The sequence below is a fragment of the Babylonia areolata genome, chromosome 18, assembly GCF_041734735.1.
Source record: "Babylonia areolata isolate BAREFJ2019XMU chromosome 18, ASM4173473v1, whole genome shotgun sequence".
NCBI lineage: Eukaryota > Metazoa > Mollusca > Gastropoda > Neogastropoda > Buccinidae > Babylonia > Babylonia areolata.
Genome location: NC_134893.1, coordinates 60,532,416 through 60,553,992, shown reverse-complemented (window position 1 = coordinate 60,553,992; position 21,577 = coordinate 60,532,416). Strand labels below are relative to the sequence as shown.

At 40.9% G+C, this 21,577-nt stretch overlaps 1 protein-coding gene across 2 annotated transcripts in view; it reads left to right on the top strand.

Annotated features, from left to right (window-relative positions):
• Window positions 1-1,460: 1,460 nt before the first annotated feature.
• Window positions 1,461-21,577, top strand: part of LOC143292960 (voltage-dependent L-type calcium channel subunit beta-1-like) — a 54,624-nt gene continuing 34,507 nt past the window's right edge. Inside the window, exons 1-2 of one of the 2 annotated variants that reach the window (XM_076603682.1) lie at window positions 1,461-1,751; window positions 7,134-7,214. In XM_076603682.1, coding sequence (XP_076459797.1) covers window positions 1,689-1,751; window positions 7,134-7,214 — 144 coding nt within the window. In that variant the 5' untranslated portion in view covers window positions 1,461-1,688. Of the gene's footprint in view, window positions 1,752-7,133; window positions 7,215-20,475; window positions 20,922-21,577 lie in introns of those variants that run through there. The other variant, XM_076603683.1, reaches the window with a different exon arrangement.

Genomic DNA, 21,577 nt, shown 5'->3' with positions numbered 1-21,577 from the left:
GGCGCGCGCGCGCACACACCTGACACACACACACACTGGCACACACACACACACACCCTTGAACACACCGCCGCACTGGCGCGCGCGCACGCACGGCACACACACTGACACACACACACACACACACACACACACACACACACTCACACACGGCACTGACGGACACACACACACACACACACACACACACACAAAGGGGGAAAAAAACAGAACACGGCAGAAAGGAAGGCAGAACAAGTTGCATGGGAAGAGAGCAAACACACCAGAAAACGGGAAGAAATCTATATCGCCTCAGTCCTCCACCCCCACCCCATCCACCGTGACTCCACTTCCTATCATGTTTATTTCACTCAGTCTTTCGTTTCCAGCACTGACCTGCATGTCAATTATTCACATCTCAGCGGTGTCAAAATTTCACCGTGCTGGGATATTTTACAAGTATTTGTATGATATGCAAGTCCAACATGCACTATACTCGTCTGTGAACTTCATCTCAACCATCAGTGCTGTGATTCTAGGAACTGTCAAGTCAACTTTATCATCTCCAAAGAGAAATTCACATTTAATATTGTTGCTCATACTCGCAACACGAACATAAAAACATGCGTTTAAAAGATACGTAGGCGATATGCAGACAAACATATATCAAACAGATATACCCAGGTATATGTCATTTGCTCCGATACCTGATTCTCACGTGTACCGTTCGCAGTGTGTGTGTGTGTGTGTGTGTGTGTGTGTGTGTGTGTATCTCGATCAGTTTGATTTTTTTTTTTTTCAAGTTCTGTTCTTCTGACATATTTACGTCTTTGATCGATTGCGGTGCACCGTCTGAGGCTCCTCGGTCTACTGGGCCGTAATGAAATACAGCACACCGTGACCACCACCACTAATTCGCAGATATTGAGAGGAAGGACGCATGATGATGAGTGATATATGAAAGAAGAGCTCAGTGGATCTAACTGTCCTAATCAGGAATCGATTCCTGATGGATCACGGATCGAGGATGTTGATACATGCTCGCACACTGACGGTTCCATGCCACTTACTGTGGATGCAATTGACAAAGTGCGTTCAGAGGTTAAGCAGTTATATATAGACCTATTTATGATCTGTAAAATAAGGAATACATAATTATGTATGATACTCCCCGATAGTTGTCTTAGAAATTCGGTCGGAATCAACATTTTGTTTTCAAAGGCAAGCTTTGCAGGTGCTATGCCTTGTTGAGCCAATGAACTGTTCCGTTGTAATTGTACTGTCGTCATTGGTTTTTTGGCCTTTGAGACTCGTAGGGAATCTAGGAACTGAAACATCAACAATGAAAAAATCATTATTGATTTTGATCCGTTTGTATAAATACGATGGTCGAAGACAAAAATGAAAATGGACACTTAACTGGCTGTCTATTTGTGCTGTGTATGTTTAAAGTTAGAAAGCTCCGCACTGACTGAAATACGTAGTTCTCTATCCCGGAAGGCCTCGAAAAGAAGTCAACACCGCTGCCTTCTGCGAAAATAGGTATTCAAAGTTCGATGCTCTTCTGAGCTAGCTGTGGTTGGTGGATATGCTTGAATAACCCCATCAGCAGTTTTTATTTTCGTTTTGACCATGTGAGAGAGTCTGATGTTCTTGGAGGTACCAAAAGTGCTTATGGCGTCCGTTCTAGCATTGGTTGGAAAGCTAATATGGCGCGGCCAACATCTCAGTTTCAAGACTTCATAGAAAGAGAGATGCCGTCAGTTTCACAGGTAAGGAAGACACATTTTTAAGTTGATTTGCTGATTTTGTTTTAGCGACAGTAAAACGATAGAACATGGTTTTATTGGTTGTTTGACACAAATAGATGAACGCGTAGATGTGACACACAGAACGCATCGGTTATACTTAGTTATCTGCTGCTGAAACCATGGAATTGTTGACTGATTCAGATTGGCACTGTCGCGGAACCATTTGTGACAGTTGGTAAAAGCACGTACTGTTTCAATTCGCATACGTCCACGACAAACTGTTAGAAAAATATCGTCAGTAAATGTTAAAACTTGCAACCAAGAAGATAAGATTAATTTGATGCCAAAATAGAAATTTTGAGAGACTGAATTATGTTTACTGTTCATTGTGAATCTGATGTGTGTGGCGTGTGTGTGCATCCATGGTGTGTGCGTGTGTGTGTGTTTTGGTACATACGTACGTGTGTGTATTGGGGTGTGTGTGTGTGTGTGTGTGTGTGAGAGAGAGAGACACAGAGAAATAGATCTGTACATGATAGAGAAACAGTATGTCAGAGGGGAATGGATGGGAAAGACAAGATATAAATTATATAATTATAAATGGAAGATGAGGTAGATGTGTTGCAGACAGGATAAATTTAGGAGGTGGTAGGGGGACCAGGAGATAAATGGTAGGTCTGTAGAGATCAGTGAGAGACAGCCATATAGACAGGCAGAAAGAGCTCTGACAAACTCTTATAGACAAAAAAACCCAAAAAAACCAAAACAAAACAAAAAAAACAAACAAACAGGAGAGACTGAGATGCACATACAAAGCAAATGTGTGTGTGGGAGACCTGTAGACAGAGACAGAAAAAACAGGAGAGAGAGATAGAGAGAGAGGGAGTGAGAGAGAGAGAGAGAGATGGACAAAGTGAATATGTGTGTGTGTGTGTGAGCGTGTGTGGGGGGTGTTTTTTGTTGTTTTGTGTGTGTGGGTGGGTGAGAGAGAGAGAGAGAATCTTTATAGGAAACAGCCAGCCACAGAGAGCTAGGGATAGGAGTTTTAAGCACAAAGTGTGAAGAAAAGCAGAGACAGGGAGAGACTCACGAAAATAACTTACTTTGTATCCTCATATTTGTAGCATTACAATGAATGAAAGTATATCCTAAGTGAAAGTTTTCAATGTATTTATCAATAGATAATAAGCCAAAGGCCCAAAAATAAGTTTCCATTGTACTTATATTTTAAAATGATTTTTTTGATATGTTAAATTCTGATTGATTAGTAAAATCAATAATTTTCCGCAGCATAGTCTAAAACTAAAAATCCAAGACACTCTGCTGGTGTTACATCTCAACTGTACACATGAGTATATTACTCATTTGGAAGTACACGCACATACACATACATAAAGTCATGCGCATTATATTTACTTTGTGTACACATTTAATACCATTAACAATGATAACAGTGGCAGTAGACAGTTATATATATTGTAATAGTATAATTTTTTCTTGACACATAATCATGCTCACAGTCATTGTGACACAGATTTTAGGTCCAGATGGTAAAACTATTACAGGTTTGTGTTTAGTAACTTTGACCTTTTTGTTAGTTTGAAAATGAAAGTGCTGGTCTGAAAACACACACACACACACACACACACACACACACACACACACACACCCCACACACACACATGCACACACATTTTTTACAAAAAAGAAACATGACGTTTTAAGTTTATATAGGATCTGGAAGAGGGAGAAATTTTACCATTGTCTTTCTGCCAGTCTTGTGTTTTGTCATCAGATGCTGTAAATACCCAGATGTTGTCCTGGTGTCACAAAACTAATATCTAATTTCTAAACTTAATTGTTTTTTTCCACATTAAGTTAAAACCATTAAGTCTGTGTCCTTGAGGGAGGAGGAATTTAGAATGACAATTATATTCATCTATTTGGATAGATTTGATTATAACATAAGGAAGAAAAGAAAATCAATCTGTTCGAAAGCATTCCATGTTCACTACTTTAGTACTTAGAGGATCAAAAGTACAGGTGATTAGAATGATTTTATTATTCCCCCCCCCCCCCCCCCCAAAAAAAAAAGTAAGAAAAAAGAAAAAAAAGAAAAATTCACATACATGTATACTATACATTTTCACACGTCGCAAGCTGAAGGTAAGCAAATTCAAAACAGATTTGACTGACGATTAAAGAAATGTTGATTGACTGTCAGCATGAGCTTGTTCAGATCATCGCAGAACTTTTTTTGGGTAGTGTTTAGAATTAGTTAAATAAAACCAATTAACCATACCTACACACAGGCCATCAGAAACCAAAACACAAAACACTTCTCAACTCCCAAAAGCATACTGAACAAAATCTGCTGAAAGATCTTTCCATCCCAATCACACCTGTGACGTACACATTCAGAGCCAGTGTATAGTGTGACTGAGTGCACCACTTCAGTTTCTTCCCACCACTCAACTCTTGTCTCAAGGCCAGGCATGACAGTATTGATTGATATTTTGCCTTCCCTTGTCTTGTTAAATTGTTTTAAATACATTATATATCATAGTACATCTGAAGGTCTTGAGATCGAATCTTGAAAAATGATGGTTTTTAGTCAGTGTCATTCGTTGCAATTGGAATGAGAATAAAAATGACTACCTGAAACCCAGGAAAAGTGATAATCATATGGTTTGTTAATGTATGTTCCAGACTTTAATAATAATAGTAATAATAATGAATACTTATATAGCACACTATCCAGAAATCTGCTCTAGGTGCTTTACAAAAACGCTTTGTTAACATAAAACATTACATCTATGTTACATACACACCAAAATATGACTACACACACACACACACACACACACACACACTGCGTACATACATTTTAATAATACATGTGTATCTAGCAGCTACCCTAACACATACGCACACATAGGCAGGCACAAACTTACATAAATGCACGCGCACACAATACACATTCATATACATGCATGTAGTTATGTACACATACATATATGTATACATACATAATCAAGCACAGTTTACGCAAAGGAAGTGGACCTGCCACAATTGAACTTACTGCTGAGGGAAAAGGTGAGTTTTGAGATGAGATTTAAAAGATGCGAGGGAATCAGAATGACGGAGGTTATCAGGGAGCTTGTTCCATGTCTTTGGCGATTGAAAAGAAAACGATCTGTGTCCATAGGTCTTACTTCTGATGTGAGGTATCCTGAGAAGTTGAGTATCAGAGGAAGAACGGAGCTGGTGAGATGGGGTATAGATATGGAGGAGTTCAGAAAGATACTTGGGGCCAGATCCATTGACTGCAGAAAAGGTCAGAGTGGATAGCTTACAGACTATTCGATCAGAAACAGGCAACCAGTGGAGAGACTGAAGGAGAGGAGAAACATGGTCAAATTTAGAAGCTCTGCAAATGAGTCTGGCAGCGTTATTCTGAATTCGTTGGAGTCTGTCTAACAGATATTTGGGAGGGCCGGCCAAAAGAGAGTTGCAGTAATCCAATCTTGAGAGAACCAGAGAGCATACAAGTGTCTTGGTTGCATCAGTTGAGAGATAGTGGCGGATACAGCTGATTCTATGCAGTTCCAAATAGGCAACTTTACAGATATTCGAAATGTGCTGTTGGAAGGAAAGAGACTGGTCTAGGATTACACCAAGACTGCGAACAGAAGGAGAAAGTGAAACAGGTGTGCTATTGATCACAACAGAGTCAGGAAAGGAAGGATGTTGACGAAACTTATTTGGACAGGTACTTGGGGCCAGATCCAGATAAATTCAGTCTTATCATCATTTAGTTGCAGCTTGTTGAGAGTCATCCAGTCCTTTAGGCCAGCAATGCACTCCTGTGTTCGAGTCACCAGTGCATCAAATTCAGCTATGGAAGCCGACTGATAAAGTTGTGTGTCATCAGCAAAGCTCTCATGCGACATCGCATGATGACTGATGACATCCGATTAGTAATTGCCAGAATTGAAAATGATTCATATATATATATACACGTATGAAATAGGGTCTTTTCACAGCTTATTGCTATGCAGTATTCAGCTTAATTGATCTAAATAAGTCAAAATGAAATAAATTTAAAGTTTATATATATATGTTATAAATTATATACAATATATTTACTTTTGTTGTTGTTTTTAGTTTTACTGATTTCAGTACAGTGTAAAATTAACTTCTAATAAGATCTATACACAAAATGATTTCTTAAAAAACATTCCCAGACAAAGGCACTGTTATTGTGTTAACACTACAAAATGGCGTCTGTGGAAGTGATGCTCAAATTACATGACCGTCTTCTTCTTCGTTTGTGGACTGCAACTCCCACGTTCACTTGTAACTTGTATGCACATGAGTGGGCTTTTACGTGTATGACCATTTTTACCCTGCCATGAAGGCGACCATACTCCGCTTTCGGGGGTGTGTATGCTGGGTATATTCTTGCTTCCATAGCCCACCGAACGCTGACATGGATTACAGGATCTTTAATGTGCGTATTTGATCTTCTGCGTGCGTATACACATGAAGGGGGTTCAGGCACTAGCAGGTCTGCACATATATTGACCTGGGAGATCGGAAAAACCTTCACCCCTTACCCACCAGGCGCCATTACCGAGATTTGAACCCAGGATCCTCAGATTGAAAGATTGAAAGTCCAACGCTTTAACCACTCGGCTATTGCGCCCGTTGGAAATTACGTGACCAACTTGGCAGGTATCTGTTTCACTTGGGCTTGGCTGGTTCAGTGGTTGACACTGACATGTATACATAAATTTATGAAATGAAGTGCAGAGTACTGCCTTGTCACATAGTCCCAAACCTAAAAACAAAATGGATCTCAGTAGCAGCATTGTCATCATCCTGTCTTCATTTCTCATCGGTATACTGTAGAACAAAATGTCCCAGATTCTGTGGCCTTTGATACACACACACACATATATATATCTTGCTCTTGTGGAGACCTCAGTTTCGAACCTCCTTCACTTTCCTGTGCCAGGTGAATTCCTGTCAAGGTCATTGGTGTTGGAAGATTCATGGTGGGGCTGTTGTTGAAGGGGTGTTGTGGTCTTAACTCTGGAGGGCATGCTTGTTCAGTCTAGCTCTGTGACTAAGCAGTTATTTTTGTCAGTTTGGGGCTTAGTAGGTGGTGTACTGCATCTGCGAATAAGAACAGGTACAGGAACTGAAAACCACTGAAATGACGCGGCTCTGCAGGGTCTCAGGTGTTTGGCCTGTGGTGACTTAACATTGATACTAGTTCCCTAAGGACTGCCATTGCTGAGAATGTGGCAAATACCTCTACACATACACATACACACACACTCACATTTGCATAACATTTTGATTTTAATATATATATATCCTACTTGTTGTATACAGGGTAAAGGAGGAAAACGGAAAGGAAAGTTCAAACGCTCTGATGGCAGTTTTTCTGACAGTTCAAACAGTTTCATCAGACAGGTAAGAAATAAACAGTGCATGTTTAGACATTTTTCATTTTATGAAAATTCTATATACTGGTTGGCTTATCCTCTAATATTTTAGTTTGAGGTTTTGATCACTGTCTTACTTTAATGCAAGTGGTGTTACATTTTTGTGTGTTTTTAATGTAACTTGATTATAACTAATTTTGTTTCCCATGATTCCATGAGGAATCTGATCAGGTGAGAGAACCGCATGGAAATTATGTCAGTTTTGCATGGATCCTTTCACAGATAGTTATGGTTCAGCTGGAATTGTTTGCAGTAAAAACAGTCATAAACTTGATCAGTGGTGCTGTATATCATTTCTTGGTATTTGTATTATTGTGATTGAGTAGTTCACTCTTTGTTGCTTGTTTTCTGTGGTCTTTTTTCTTTCTTTTTCTCCACTGCTCTGGAAAGGATATCTTTAGTTTATTTCCTTTTCACTTTGAGTTTGACTTCACATGATGGATTTTATGACAGAGGAAAACAAGGAAAGGCAAGGCAAGGTGAGAAGTTTATTTCATGATGTGGCATTGAAACATCATCATGTTAATGACTATGAGCATCTTAAAGGAGTGGTGTCAAAAAAGTAAACATACTCAAAAAGCCCACATAAGTTGACAAGCAAATACACATTAACAGGTCGCAGCAGCCAAAATTATATATATGCCTATCAAATATACAAAGTTTTATTTTAAAAGAGACATGTCCAGTCAAAATGCAGGCTTTAGTTTAAGGGTTTTTTTAAAAAGTTTTAACAGATATTCTTTTGTTTTTTATCCAGAAAGTAGCACATGGACTTAATGGAGTTTGGTCAGGTTTTGTAATGTACACTAATACTGTAATAATAATACAGGTTAAAAAAAATGATGATGCTGTCAAAATAGGGGCACAAAAATAGATACAAAGATAGTGAAATCAGTAGTATTATGTGTTGAACATTTATCACAAATTCTTTCATATCTGGGTAAATAGTTGAAATGCTGTTTAACGACAAGCAGTGCATTGCTGGTTGTTCTAAACTTTGCTTACCCAATTACAGTTATTTGGTAACACTGTAAAATAAGCATATTTGGTAACACTGTAAAATAAGCATCTTGACCAGAATCTGGTTTTAACATCATGTGAATAATATGTGTAGTATCGTTATCTTTGTGCTCATACCAGTCTTGCAAAAACTGATCTTTTAAACTGTGCTTAACTTCCATTTAAAACCTTGAGGGATGAAATTATGTCGTTCAACCAGAAATTGCTTAATTCGGTTACATTCAAGATTTCAAGATAGTATGAACAAAAATCAGATATTGGTTTTGATGTATTTGGTGATGCATAAATTGGAGAGACATTTGTAAATAATCAAAGACAGCTTTGAAGCTCTTTGGCTGGTAACAAGCGTTTAATTAATTATTAATGAAGACAGCTTTGAAGCTCTTTGGCTAGTAACAAGAATTTAATTATGAGTTATTAATTAATGATAATAATCATCGTTATGATAGAAATGATAATAATACAAATAATGATAATAATATTCAGTCTAATATCATCATCTTAGATGAACAGACTATAAATGAATTAACAAGAAGCATTTAACCAAAACACCAGCATTCTGGTATTCACAGAGACAGACACAGGAAACTTAAAGTTTCACCAAATGTGATAAAAGATGGAGTGTACTGTCCAGGTTTCAAAATTTATCTGTGAAATATCAATTGCAATTTTGCCACTATATCAGTTACATCAAAAATCCAAAGTTCACAACTGTATTTCAGTACAGGAAGAACAGACAGGAAATATTAATTGGTTAGTTCTCCTCAGGAGTGCAAACGCCACTCTCAAAGCATGGTTGCATAAATCAGGTTGGGCAACATGCATTTTATTCATTTGTAATTTAGTTTCAGTTCCAGGTATTGAAAGTCACTTTCAACCTCAATTTTGTCCCCACTGATATAAAAATCAGGAAATGTTCTTACTTTGCACTTAGAGAAAATTACCACATACACTTTTCAACATTCAGCCTTAATTTCAAATTTTCACAAGATTGTCTCATTGCAGTAAGACCCTTGCTGCTGTTTTTGTTGAGACCTGGCATTTTTCATGTCACTTTGATTGTAACACATGTCCAAGTTTTCCTCTTTGACCCAGAGCTGGGTTGTCTGGTGGTGTTTTCCAAGCAGTTTGCTGGCTGCTTCAGTTATTACTGCATTGAAGGTGGTGGTCTTTCCTTCAGCATCCTCACCAAGCACTATATCTGTGTATCTGTGCATCTATTTATCTGTCTGTCTGTCTGTGGTTTTCTGTCCTGATTGTCTCACTCAGGGTTAGACCTTTCCACTCTGAGATATCATCCTTCCTCTGCTTGCCTCTTCCCCATGCTCCCTGCACTGTTCCCTGCAGGAAGGTCGTGGCCATACTACTTCAATTTCCTTTTTTTCTTTTTCTTTGACAATGGTCAGTAGATCATCATGTTGCCCAGTAGCTAGCGTGACTCGTCTGCACACTTTGTCGCTTATGATGTGGTCTCTGTATGTGATGCCGAGGATCTTCCAGAAGCATCTTGTTTCTGTGGCCTGTATCTTATTCTTCAGCTGTCAAGGTCCATGTCTCTCAGGCATACAGAAATATCTTATTCTTCAGCTGTCAAGGTCCATGTCTCTCACTGTCTCAGGCATACAGAAATATGGATATGACAAGGGAGCACATCAGTCCACTCTTTTTTTCCTGAGTGTGCTGTGATGTTGCTGTCACTCCAGATGGGCCTCGGTTCTGTCAGCGGTATTGTTGTCTGAACTAACCTGAAGAGTATTTCTGGTTGAATCGTTTGTCTGAAATGATTGCTCCGAGATACTTGAAGTTTGGACGGTATCATTTTTTCACTGTTTATTCTAATATTGGTGGTGATGCCGATGGAGTTATTGGTCATCAGTTTGGTCTTTGCGCTATCTCTATACTAAAAGCTGCAGATGTTTTGTCAAGGCATTTCACCATGTTCATGAGCTCTTCTTCATTTACAGCCAGTCCATCAGTGTTATTGGCAACAACAAAAAAAAAAAAAAAAAAATGCAGGTTGGTGATTGCCCTGCCACTGATGCTGACTGTTCTCTGCTACAGTGAAGACCTGAACAAGACCAGGCTGTTGACTATCACCCACTCTTTCTTGTCCATTCTGTCAGTAATGTCTGAGCTGTGTTTAAAATTTCTCCATATGTTTGTTATCATAGCACATATTTACACACATCCTCACACACAAAAGCATTCGTGCACATGCACACACACTTGAACATGTGCTCACACAATCACAGAGAGAGAGAGAGAGGGGCACACAAAACAATACACAGTGGAGCAAGACCCCCATTCATTTGTGAGTACTGATTGAAACAACAACAAAAAAACCAACAAAAAACGCAAAGCAAATGCCCATGCTAAAGGTAAAATACAAAGAATTGTGCATGAGTAAGAGAGAAAGAAAATAAAAGTTTAAATTGTATCTTTTATTTGACCATTAAAATAACTGAACAAAGATTCAGCACTACCAACGCAATCACTCCCGAAAACCTTGTCACAGTTCTCTACACTGCCATCAGCTCAATCCTTCATTTGCATAAACACAATCATTCCTACAGTTGAAATCAACACCGCCCTCACCACCATCATTCTCAGAATCCTTAACGCCGCCTATAACACATTCTGACAATAAATAATGAACACCACCATAAATGTCAAGTTATGTGTCACACTCATCACCACTGCCATTGACACAGCCAACACACTCATCAACTCTGCCGTTGATACAGTCACCACAGTTATAAGTACCACCATTGAAACAATCATCACAATCATCAGCATTACCATTAAAACAGTTATCGCAATCATCATTACCACCATTGACACAATGATCACAATCATCAACACCAATATTGACAGAATCATTACAGTCAGCACCACTCTCAGCACTGTTTTGACAGTTATCATCACCACCATTGATTCAGTCATCACAGTCAACAACACCAGCATTGACACAATCATCTCAATCATCAACACAACCCTTGACACAATCATCATGAACATCATCACTGCTAATGACATAATCATAACAATCATTGACACCACACTTGGCAAACTTAGAGGGAAAAAAGAAAAAAAGGTTTATAATTCATTAAATTATATTCATGTTGATAATAATTATACTGATTGATACTTTGTTTCCTGCCTTTGGTTAGACTTACTGTTAAGGCCAGGTTTGAATTTGCCATGTTGCACAAGTTTTCATCCACTCTTTGATTTGACACCATAAATTGCTCTGTTCTGCTGCAGTGGTATTTTGCCATCACTGAAGTGGTTCAATAAATGATTTAGTTGCAGAAATACTTTACAGTAGCATTCAGCATTGAATGAACAAATTATGGCAAATCATCTTGTTGCTTTCAAAGGCTTTTGTGCCCACAGGTCTCCAGAATATTGATGCCAGAATAGATGATAGATCTTTGAACCGGTAAATTATAAATTAGGTTTTGTTTTGTTTCCCCTTCTAACAAGGTATTTATAGTATAGGAGTGTGTACACACACACACACACACACACACACACACACACACACATATATATATATATATATATATATGTATACTGTTGAACATTAAGTAACTTTCTGGTTGCATTGATAGTGTAACCAAACTGGTACTAGATGACTAACCATTTTTATAACCCTTTGACCAAAGTTTTCCCTGATCTTACTATTCAAAATAGACAATATTAAAACAAACAAAAGAAACATACAACAACAAGAACAACAAAACAACAACAACAGAGAATAGAAAAAAAAGTTCTTACAAATTCATTTGAAGTCACAAGCTTTCAGTATGGACTTGAACTTTCTTCAGACAGAATGAGAGTGGTTCTTCCTTATCGGGAGACATGTCTCTCGTGTGATGTGAATGTGGCTTTGTAGATGTTTGGCGAATCATTTCTACACAGATTCTGTATGGCATCCTTGTTTGGGAATAACATTGAGTTCCTTTGCTTCATTGCTGAGTTCCTTATCTTGATCTGTAAAGCATTTCCACTTTTCTTTTTCTCATTTGTAAGTGGCCAAAATACTTTATTGGAAGATTTTGTGTTCAGCTTCTTTCCAGCAGAGCTGACATGTGGCACAAGACCTGCAAGTGGGGTAAAACATAATGTCATGTTGTTATTTCATTTTAAAAAAAAAAGCTTGATGTTTTATTCTGCCGTTTAGAAGATTTTAGAATAGAATAGAATAGAATGTAATGTCTTTATTACCAAGTGTACCGGGGTCACAAGGAATATTGGGGGGGATAGTACATAACAAGGTACAAACATAAATTGAAAATCATACACAAACACAGATACAGTAGAAATTAGGATACATACAAGTGTATATATATATGTATATTATAAAAACTTGTGCATACTCACACATGCATGCACTGCGCACACACGCACACACACACACACACACACACACACACACACACACACATGCATGCATGCACGCGCGCACACACACACACCCACACTCACACACACACATTTGAACAGAAGCCGCATATTACATGTGGATGGGGCTGGTGACAAGATCTTCAGGTAGATGGTTGTTCATTGCACAATTCTATTATCATATTGGATTTGTTCGAGAGACAGGGCATTAACTGCTTTGGGGAAAAAGCTACTGGCGAAGCGATTGGTTCTAGTCCTTATACTTCTGTACCGTTGACCAGAGGGGAACATCTTGAAAATCCCAAAAGCTGGATGTGATTCATCCTGGCTGATTGATTTTGCTTTTTTGAGTAGCCGCTTGTAATATGTCTTCTAGAGAAGGTAGATCAGCCCCGGTAATCGAGGTTGCAGTTTTTATGATTTTGTTAAGGGTTGCAACTTCTGCTTTGGAAATGTTCCCATACCAAACAGTAATAGTAAAGGTTAGCACACTTTCAATGACTGCTCGGTAGAAATCAACCATTATTTCTTTTTTAATTCCGAACTTTTAATAATAATAATAATAATAATAATAATAATGGATACTTACATAGCACACTATCCAGAAATCTGCTCTAGGTGCTTTACAAAAACGCTTTTGTTAACATAAAACATTATATCTATGTTACATACACCAAAATGTGACTACACACACACACACACACACACACACACACACACACACACACACACTGCATACATCCATTTTAACATACATGTGTATCTAACAGCTACCCTAACACATAAGCACACATAGGCAGGCACAAACTTACATAAACACATGCACACACAATATACATTCATATACATGCATGTAGTTATCTACACATAGTCAAGCACAGCTAAAGCAAAGGAAGTGGACCTGCCACAATTGAACTTACTGCCGAGGGAAAAGGTGAGTTTTGAGACAAGATTCAAAAGATGCGAGGGAATCAGAGGCACCGAAGAAAGTACAGGTGCTGTTGTGCTTTCTGAACAATCTTTTCCGTATTTTTCTCCCATTTCAAATCGTTGGAAATGATCAGTCTGAGAAATTTAAAGTCGCTGATGATCTCTACTTGCTTGTCTTTAATGACAAGTGGTAAGGGGTCAGAAGCATTCTACTGGTTTGACAATGAGGCAGACAGTTCTGAGTTTAGGTCTAACAGATAACACATCATGTCATGTTAATCACTGGAAATAACTTGCTGCTTTGCAGAACTTTCCTGCACAAAAAGCAGGATAAGGAAATAACCCAATTCAGCTGGTCTACTCAGATCTATTGACTGAGAAAAAGTTGATTTGGAAGGAGAGATGGGGTGGAGTGAAGTGGGGGAATCAGAGGAGACAGGGGTGGCCCCCCTCTTTGTCCATCTGCCCACATTTCACTGTTCATGGAGCGTAATGTAAGACGAGGGGTTGATCAAGATTAGGGATTTTGCTTTGGTGGTTGTGCACCACCTGCATGCTATTCAGATTAATGATGCATGGTGGACAAACATTCTGATGAAGAGCAAGCATTAGTATACATGTGTGTACAAGGATTCTGCCACAGTGAAGACTGACTGGTATATGTGCTGTTGGACTTGTTGAAGCTGTGCAGATATGGAGGGTACATGTATCAAAATTGTCAGGAAGTACCAAACACCTTATCCTGACAGGAAAATGACCATTCATGGGGCATGGAATTTCAGACTGAAGTAGTTTGTGTGCGTAAAAGTAATTCCACTGTCTGATGCCAAAAAATGCATGCATGCTAGTTTGCTTACTTAATCCTCTTTGTGCCTTCTGGCATATAAGTTATAATGCCACCACCTGTGATTTCCCCAGCTGCCAGTCTAAGGCTGTCTCAGCCAGCTTCCCTGGATATAGCCATTCTCCTTCAGCTGTTCTCCTTCATGTCTCCTTGATCTTACGTGTTAAGGATTAAAAAAATTTTTTAGTGTGAATACTTCAAGACTGACTGGCATGCCCATTTCAGGTGTAACTGAAAGCTAAAAATGTTTAATACTGTTCAGAAAAAAATTCAAGTCCAGGTAGGCAGTTGGTAATATACATAATAAGTGCTTTGGATTGGAGCTGTTTTTGTGTTTATAACACATGCATAGATACTAGAAGCTTAGAAGTTAGTAAGACTACGCCTTTTTCCAATTTGACACCATGCTTCAACTTTATTCCAGTAAAACAAGTACAATTCAACTTTCTAGAAATTGGAAGTTACAGAGGCTTCTGACCTGATGCAAGATTAATCAGATTTGACTTTTTATCCTTTTTTATGGTATTGAATTTCTTTTTTGTCACAACAAATTTTTCTGTGTGAAATTGGGCTGCTCTTTCTGAAGTGCAGTGCTACCCATATATTTTTTGTGTGCCATTTTTTCTGTCTGCAGGTGTTTGTTCACTGTCAAATGTTTTTTTCTGAAGAATTTTGCCAGGGACAACCCTTTATTTCTATGGGTTCTTTTATGTGCACAAAGTGCATGCTGCACATTTATCAGCTTCTGAGACGTTTATCATCTTATCTGAATGACTAGCATCTGGACTACCACTCGGGGTCTAGTTTAGGGAAAGAAAGTTCTGCAGAGTGGGATTTGATCCCTTGCCATTAGATTCTCTAGCTGCCACGGCAGATGCATTAACACTAGGCCACCACTCCACCGGAGGGGGAGGGGGGGGTAGTACCTCTAGAGGGGGGGCTTGTCATGCTCTTCCAGGAGTAGTTTGTCCTCTGTTGGTCCCCACCGACACCCAGATTTCACCTATGGGTCCTAGAAGCTGCTAGCATGCGGCAGCGCCGAACCCCCAGGCAACGGCTTTGACAGGCTGGCTAAATTAGGTGAGGGTAGCCGACGGGTCTCAAACCTTCGGTGAGTTAGGGCTTGTCTACCCAAGCATGTGAAGACTGGATCCGGCGGACTCTGCGGAAGAAACCTTCATGGTTCAACGGAGAGGAAGGCGGTTGCAGCAGAGCAATGTGGAGTGCTGAGGGCAGGATGAGGCACATAGGACATCCTGGTCATCCACTGCATCCGTTTCCATCTCCAGTCGCCTTGACCTCATCTTGCCACTGGATACAGACGGTCTCAGACAAGAGAGTGAGGTCGACGGTGGGCAACTCCTCCTCACTATAAACAAAGTCATCGCGCAAGTCATCAGTCATCCTTCATCCCATACCATTATTTTCCCCCAGCCCTGTGGCGACAGGTGAGTGACAAAGCGACAGGTGTGGGTACACTGGCAGTCGTAGCCGCGGACCTGCACACAGGCGGCTCAGGCCATAGGGTTGTTTTTCACCGACTGGAGCAGCAGTGGAGATCGGCAGCCCCCTGAGCGACTGAGCAGCCCTTTTCAGGACAGCACTGCTCACCTCCATGGCATGAGGAAGGGGCTAGAAAAGGTGCCCTAAACATTGCCTGCTCCACACCATCCTAGTCAGCATACCGCGGCTGACGGGAACCCTACTCAAGTGGTTGACACACAAAGGAAAGAAAGAAGAAAACAAGGAGCACCCCATTGACCATTGTCACATGGAACGTGCATACACTTCTGGACAGAGGCGACTTAGCCAGACCAAAAAGACGCACAGCACTCATTGCGAGTGAATTAGCCAGGTACAACATCGACATCGCTGCCTTAAGTGAGACCAGACTGGCAGAAGAAGGCGAACTCTGTGAGCGAGGCGCAGGCTACACCTTCTCTTGACAGAGCCCACATTGAAGATCCCAAGTCACAGTCAAAGAAAGACATACTGAAGAGCGCACGCAGCACCATCCAGCTGAAGCTGCGGCAGATGCAGGATCCCTGGTTGAGCAACAAAACTGATGAGATCCAGGGCTTTGCAGACAGGAACGACATGAAGAACTTCTATAACGGCCTGAAAGAAGTCTACGGTCCCACCACCTCCGGATCTGCTCCACTCCTCAGTGCTGATGGTTCTGCCCTGATCACTGACAAGGACGGGATCCTTGAGAGATGGGCTGAACACTTTGACAGCGTACTGAACCGCCCTTCCACCATCAGTGATGAAGCCATCGACCGACTCCCCCAGGTGCCAGTCAGTGAGTTGTTGGATGCCATTCTAACTTTGGAGGAGACCCAGAAAGCTATCTGTCTGCTATCCAATGGCAAAGCCCCAGGCTCAGACTCCATTCCAGCTGAGGTCTACAAAGAAGGTGGTATGGCTCTGACTGAGAAGCTTCATCAGCTATTCCAGCTCATCTGGCAGCATGAGGCAGTTCCACAGGACTTCAAAGACGCTTCCATCATACGCCTGTACAAGTGCAAAGGAAATCGTCAGGCCTGTGACAACCATCGTGGAATATCCCTGCTGTCCGTCGCAGGCAAGACTCTGGCAAGAGTGCTACTCAACCGTCTCATAGTGCACCTTGAGCAAGGTCTCCTACCAGAGAGCCAGTGTGGCTTCCGGAAAGAATGCAGGACTATCAACGTGGTGTTTGCTGCCAGGCAGCTCCTGGAGAAGTGTCAGGAACAGAACGCCGACCTTTACTCTACCTATGTCGATCTGACCAAGGCCTTCGATACTGTTAGCAGAGATGGCCTTTGGAGAATCATGGCGAAGTACAGATGTCCCAGAAAGTTCATCACCATCATATGGCGACTACACAATGGGATGCTGGCCCGAGTCCAAGACAACGGAGAGACTTCAGGACCATTCCATGTCTCCAATGGAGTCAAGCAAGGGTGTGTTCTTGCCCCCACCCTGTTCAGTCTCATGTTTTCAGCCATGCTGACAGATGCCTTCAGAGATGCTGACGTAGGCATTGGCATCAGGTACCGCACAGATGGCTCACTCTTCAACCTCAGGAGGCTTCAAGCAAAAACCAAGGTGAGGACAGACACCGTCAATGACTTCCTGTTTGCTGATGACTGCGCTCTCAATGCTGCCTCCGAAGCTGACATGCAGCACAGTGTCGACAAGTTCTCTGCTGCCTGTGACAACTTTGGCCTCACAATCAGCACAAAGAAGACTGATGTGATGCACCAGCCAGCTCCAGGAAAGCCTTACGTTGAACCAAACATCTTTATCAACGGGCAATGACTGAATGCGGTGGACAAGTTCACATACCTGGGCAGTACACTCTCTTGCACAGTTGTCATCGATGATGAGGTGAATGCCAGACTCGCCAAAGCCAGCGCTGCCTTCCGCAGACTCATTAAGAATGTTTGGAACAGGAGAGGCATCACCCTGGAGACGAGGCTCAAAGTATACAAGGCCATAGTTCTCACCACACTGCTCTATGGATGTGAATCATGGACGGTCTACAAACGCCACGCCAAAAAGCTGAACCACTTCCACACCACCAGCCTCAGAAAACTTCTTGGCATAAAGTGGCAAGAGAAGATCCCTGACACAGAGGTGCTCACTCATGCAAACTTGCCCAGCATCTACACCATCTTGATGCATGCCCAGCTGCGCTGGGCAGGCCATGTAGTTCGCATGCCAGACCACCGGCTCCCCAAGAAACTGCTGTACGGCAAACTCCAACATGGCAAGTGCTCCCATCACAGCTCTCTTACACAGATCTTATACTCAACCAACCAGATCTTTACACACTGCTTAAATAACTTTTGTTGTAAAGCTCTAAAGGTGTAACTATCATTTGTGATAATTACACTTAATAGAGCTTTATAGAATATTACTATGAAGAAAGGCAGTGTTCAAATGAGAGCAGTTGCGATTAACCTTTAGTTGAAGATATTAGCTGTTACAACGTGGGGTTCAGAGTGTGTAACTTACAATGTGGGGTTCAGAGTGTGTTACAACGTGGGGTTCAGAAGGGGAGGAGAATAGCAATCCATCAGTCTTAATGCCAGTAAACATTATTTCATCAATTCTAATGGCAGTGAGCATGATTGATCTATGAAATATATTGTTTTTACATCTCAGAAAGCATAAAAAATTTACTGGCAGCTGGTCAGACTAAGGTCAATTAACGTAATATATTACCAGGAAGGAAAGAACTTTTGAATTGGTACACATAGATACATTACCAGCACGGAAAAAATTTTTGAATTGGTATGATAGTAAGGCTATATCCCCTTCAGACACATGTTAGACTTCTGTTACACAGCAACAAAATCTGACTATGTCAGTAGTACATATTTATTGTTTGTAACAAGAACTGAGATGGAGGAGGAAACTTGAGTTGCCAGGACAAAGGCATTATTCCTTGCAGTGAAGACTTGGCTGGAAACTAGCCAGAACTACAGTGCTGCAGTACAAGCTAGTGCTTGCTGAAGGTGCTTTTTGTTTGGTGATTTTTGTGTGTGCTTTTTTTGTGTGTGTATTTCTTGTTGCTTTCCTGCTCCTCTCTGCCCTCTCCTCCAGGCACTTTGTGTAGCAGGCAGAAAGCATGACAGTGCGTGAGTGAGACAGAGTGGATGCTCAAGTTCAAGTAGTTCTTTTTAACACTTTGATGATACAGCCATCTATGATCCTCAGAGTAGAAAGAGCCTTATTGAAGGCCTTGTTTGCTGTTGTGGAAGTTCATATTATGTTGGTTGTTGTTGTTTTTTCAGCATTTCATTAAATAAAACTAGAAGTTTTAAAACCCAGTGCCTGTCCACCTTTCTATTGAATTCCCTACCATCCCCTAAATTCTGGTTGATCAACAGATCATGTAATGTTATGTGTTGTTATTAATGATTTATGTTATTGATATTATTGATTTGCATATTGAGATAAAGATTGAAGTCAGTCTGGAACCAAACGTGATCATGAAAGTCTTTTCTTTTTTATATAAAATTTTTTGTCTTTCCTTTTTCCTTAACAAAAAACCACAACTTCTTGGGACATACAGACCTGGACAGTGAGCCCATGGGGGAAAACACGAGTTCTGAGAAACATGTTGTATGATATGCAGCTCAACATATAAAGTAGAGAAAAAAGGTCTGGTTTCAGTTTCAGTTTCAGTAGCTCAAGGAGGCGTCACTGCGTTCGGACAAATCCATATACGCTACACCACATCTGCCAAGCAGATGCCTGACCAGCAGCGTAACCCAACGCGCTTAGTCAGGCCTTGAGAAAAGGTCTGGATTTAGTTGAAAACAGCCACGACACCTCTGAATCTTCTATGTGCATGCATTGACAAGAATCAGAAGTGGTATTATATTTATACTGTATGTGGATTACAAAGGGTTGGTTTGGGGCCTCAGACATTTTTTACAAAAAGGTGACATGAAAAAAAAGAAAAAAAAGGGCTAGACAGTAGATTTGGAAGAAACCAAACACAAAACAATTGAGAAACACGGACAGACAACATCACTTAAACCAGTCACAGGACACAGCACCACTGCTGACAGAAATGGAGACAGCTTATTGCTAATTCATGATCACATATGCTGTTTGATATGGGAGGCAAGAGAGAGGAGAAAAAATGGAAGGGAAAAACTCGGTTCATATTGGAAATGAGTTTCTATTGTTTCTAACTGCAAAGGGGGATGTGGCTCAGTGGATGTGTACCATGCATGATGCCAGAGCTTAGCTGTCATAGCCCTGGATCATATCTGCCCTGGGACACGGTGTGAGTGTATTGTCTAGTGCAGGTAATGCTTCAGCCTCCAGTATTGATCCATGCAAGCGTGTGATTCACAAGGTCTAATCAGCTGGGGCCCCTGGTGGTGTGGCTGGCAGGCAGGCAGGCTTGCCCAGCCTCATTTCCTTCTCTGCAGCCAGCCGCCTTTTCACTCCGTAGCTAGCATTATGGGATGGCCTTGCCTGATGACATTATTAATGTGTGCTCGAAACTGGGGCTTGTCAATGGAGTTCTCTGCCATCCAACAAGGCTACATTGACAATGTTTGACAAGGTTGTCAAGGCGTGAAACAGCCCAGTTAGAAGGCTTGATGGTTGAAAAGTGGGGGGATAAGGACAGTTTGCGTGAGCTGGTGTGGACTGGACAAAGTGATGGACAGTGAGAGGCGTGCAGAAGCATGTGACGGGGATAGAGCCTGAACAGTAATCTCTTGGCCTCCCAGAGTGACAGTGAGGGGAGAAGCGATCAGGGTGGACGTGGAGACATGAGGGTGAATTGTGGAACTGGGTGGCCTCTGTGTGTCTTCCACATGCTGTGTTGTGGTGGAGGGGCAGTGAGGCCCAGACTGAGAGACTCTTCCTGGTCAGGGGCCCATAATGCATGACGGAGAGCCTGGCAACATGGGGCGTCTGAAGAAGATTGTGTCCGGTCTCAGTGATATTGACTCTCTGGTGGTGAATATGTTCTTTACTGAAACCCACTTACTTTGGTTTGTTTGGTTCTTGGTTGATTTGTTTCTTCTTTTGTATGTGTCTGCTCCCTTTCATTGCTTATCTGTGTTGTATGTTTTCCATGTATTGTATGTTCTCATGAAATAAATTTGTTTATTTGTGTTTCTTCAACTAAAAAGAGTTTGTATTTTTCCATACTCCAGACAGCGCAGAGGTCATTTTATTGTGACATTTGTCTTAAGAAAGTATATGCTTATACTTGAAACTCCATTCACATGTGCACACACACACACACAGGCATTCATACCTACACATAGACACACATACACACACACAAAGAGCAGGCAACAACATGATATGTGCAGGCATTAACACATACACATTTGAATAGAATGTGTTGTAATGAACTTTCCAAAGTTGGAGATTTGTTTGATGAATGGTTAGACCTTTTTGACAATAATACATTAACATAATAAGAAAATAACAGACATACAGACAATGATAATACTTATAAATAATGTCTACCAGTAGCTCTTTCTTGGGGATCATTTGCTCCATTTCTCACTCCAGTCAGGGGGTGTTCAAGTTCTTTTCAAACCTTTTTGTTTGTATCTTTCAAAGACTGTCATGGCTAGACTTGTCCACTGTTATCTTATGTC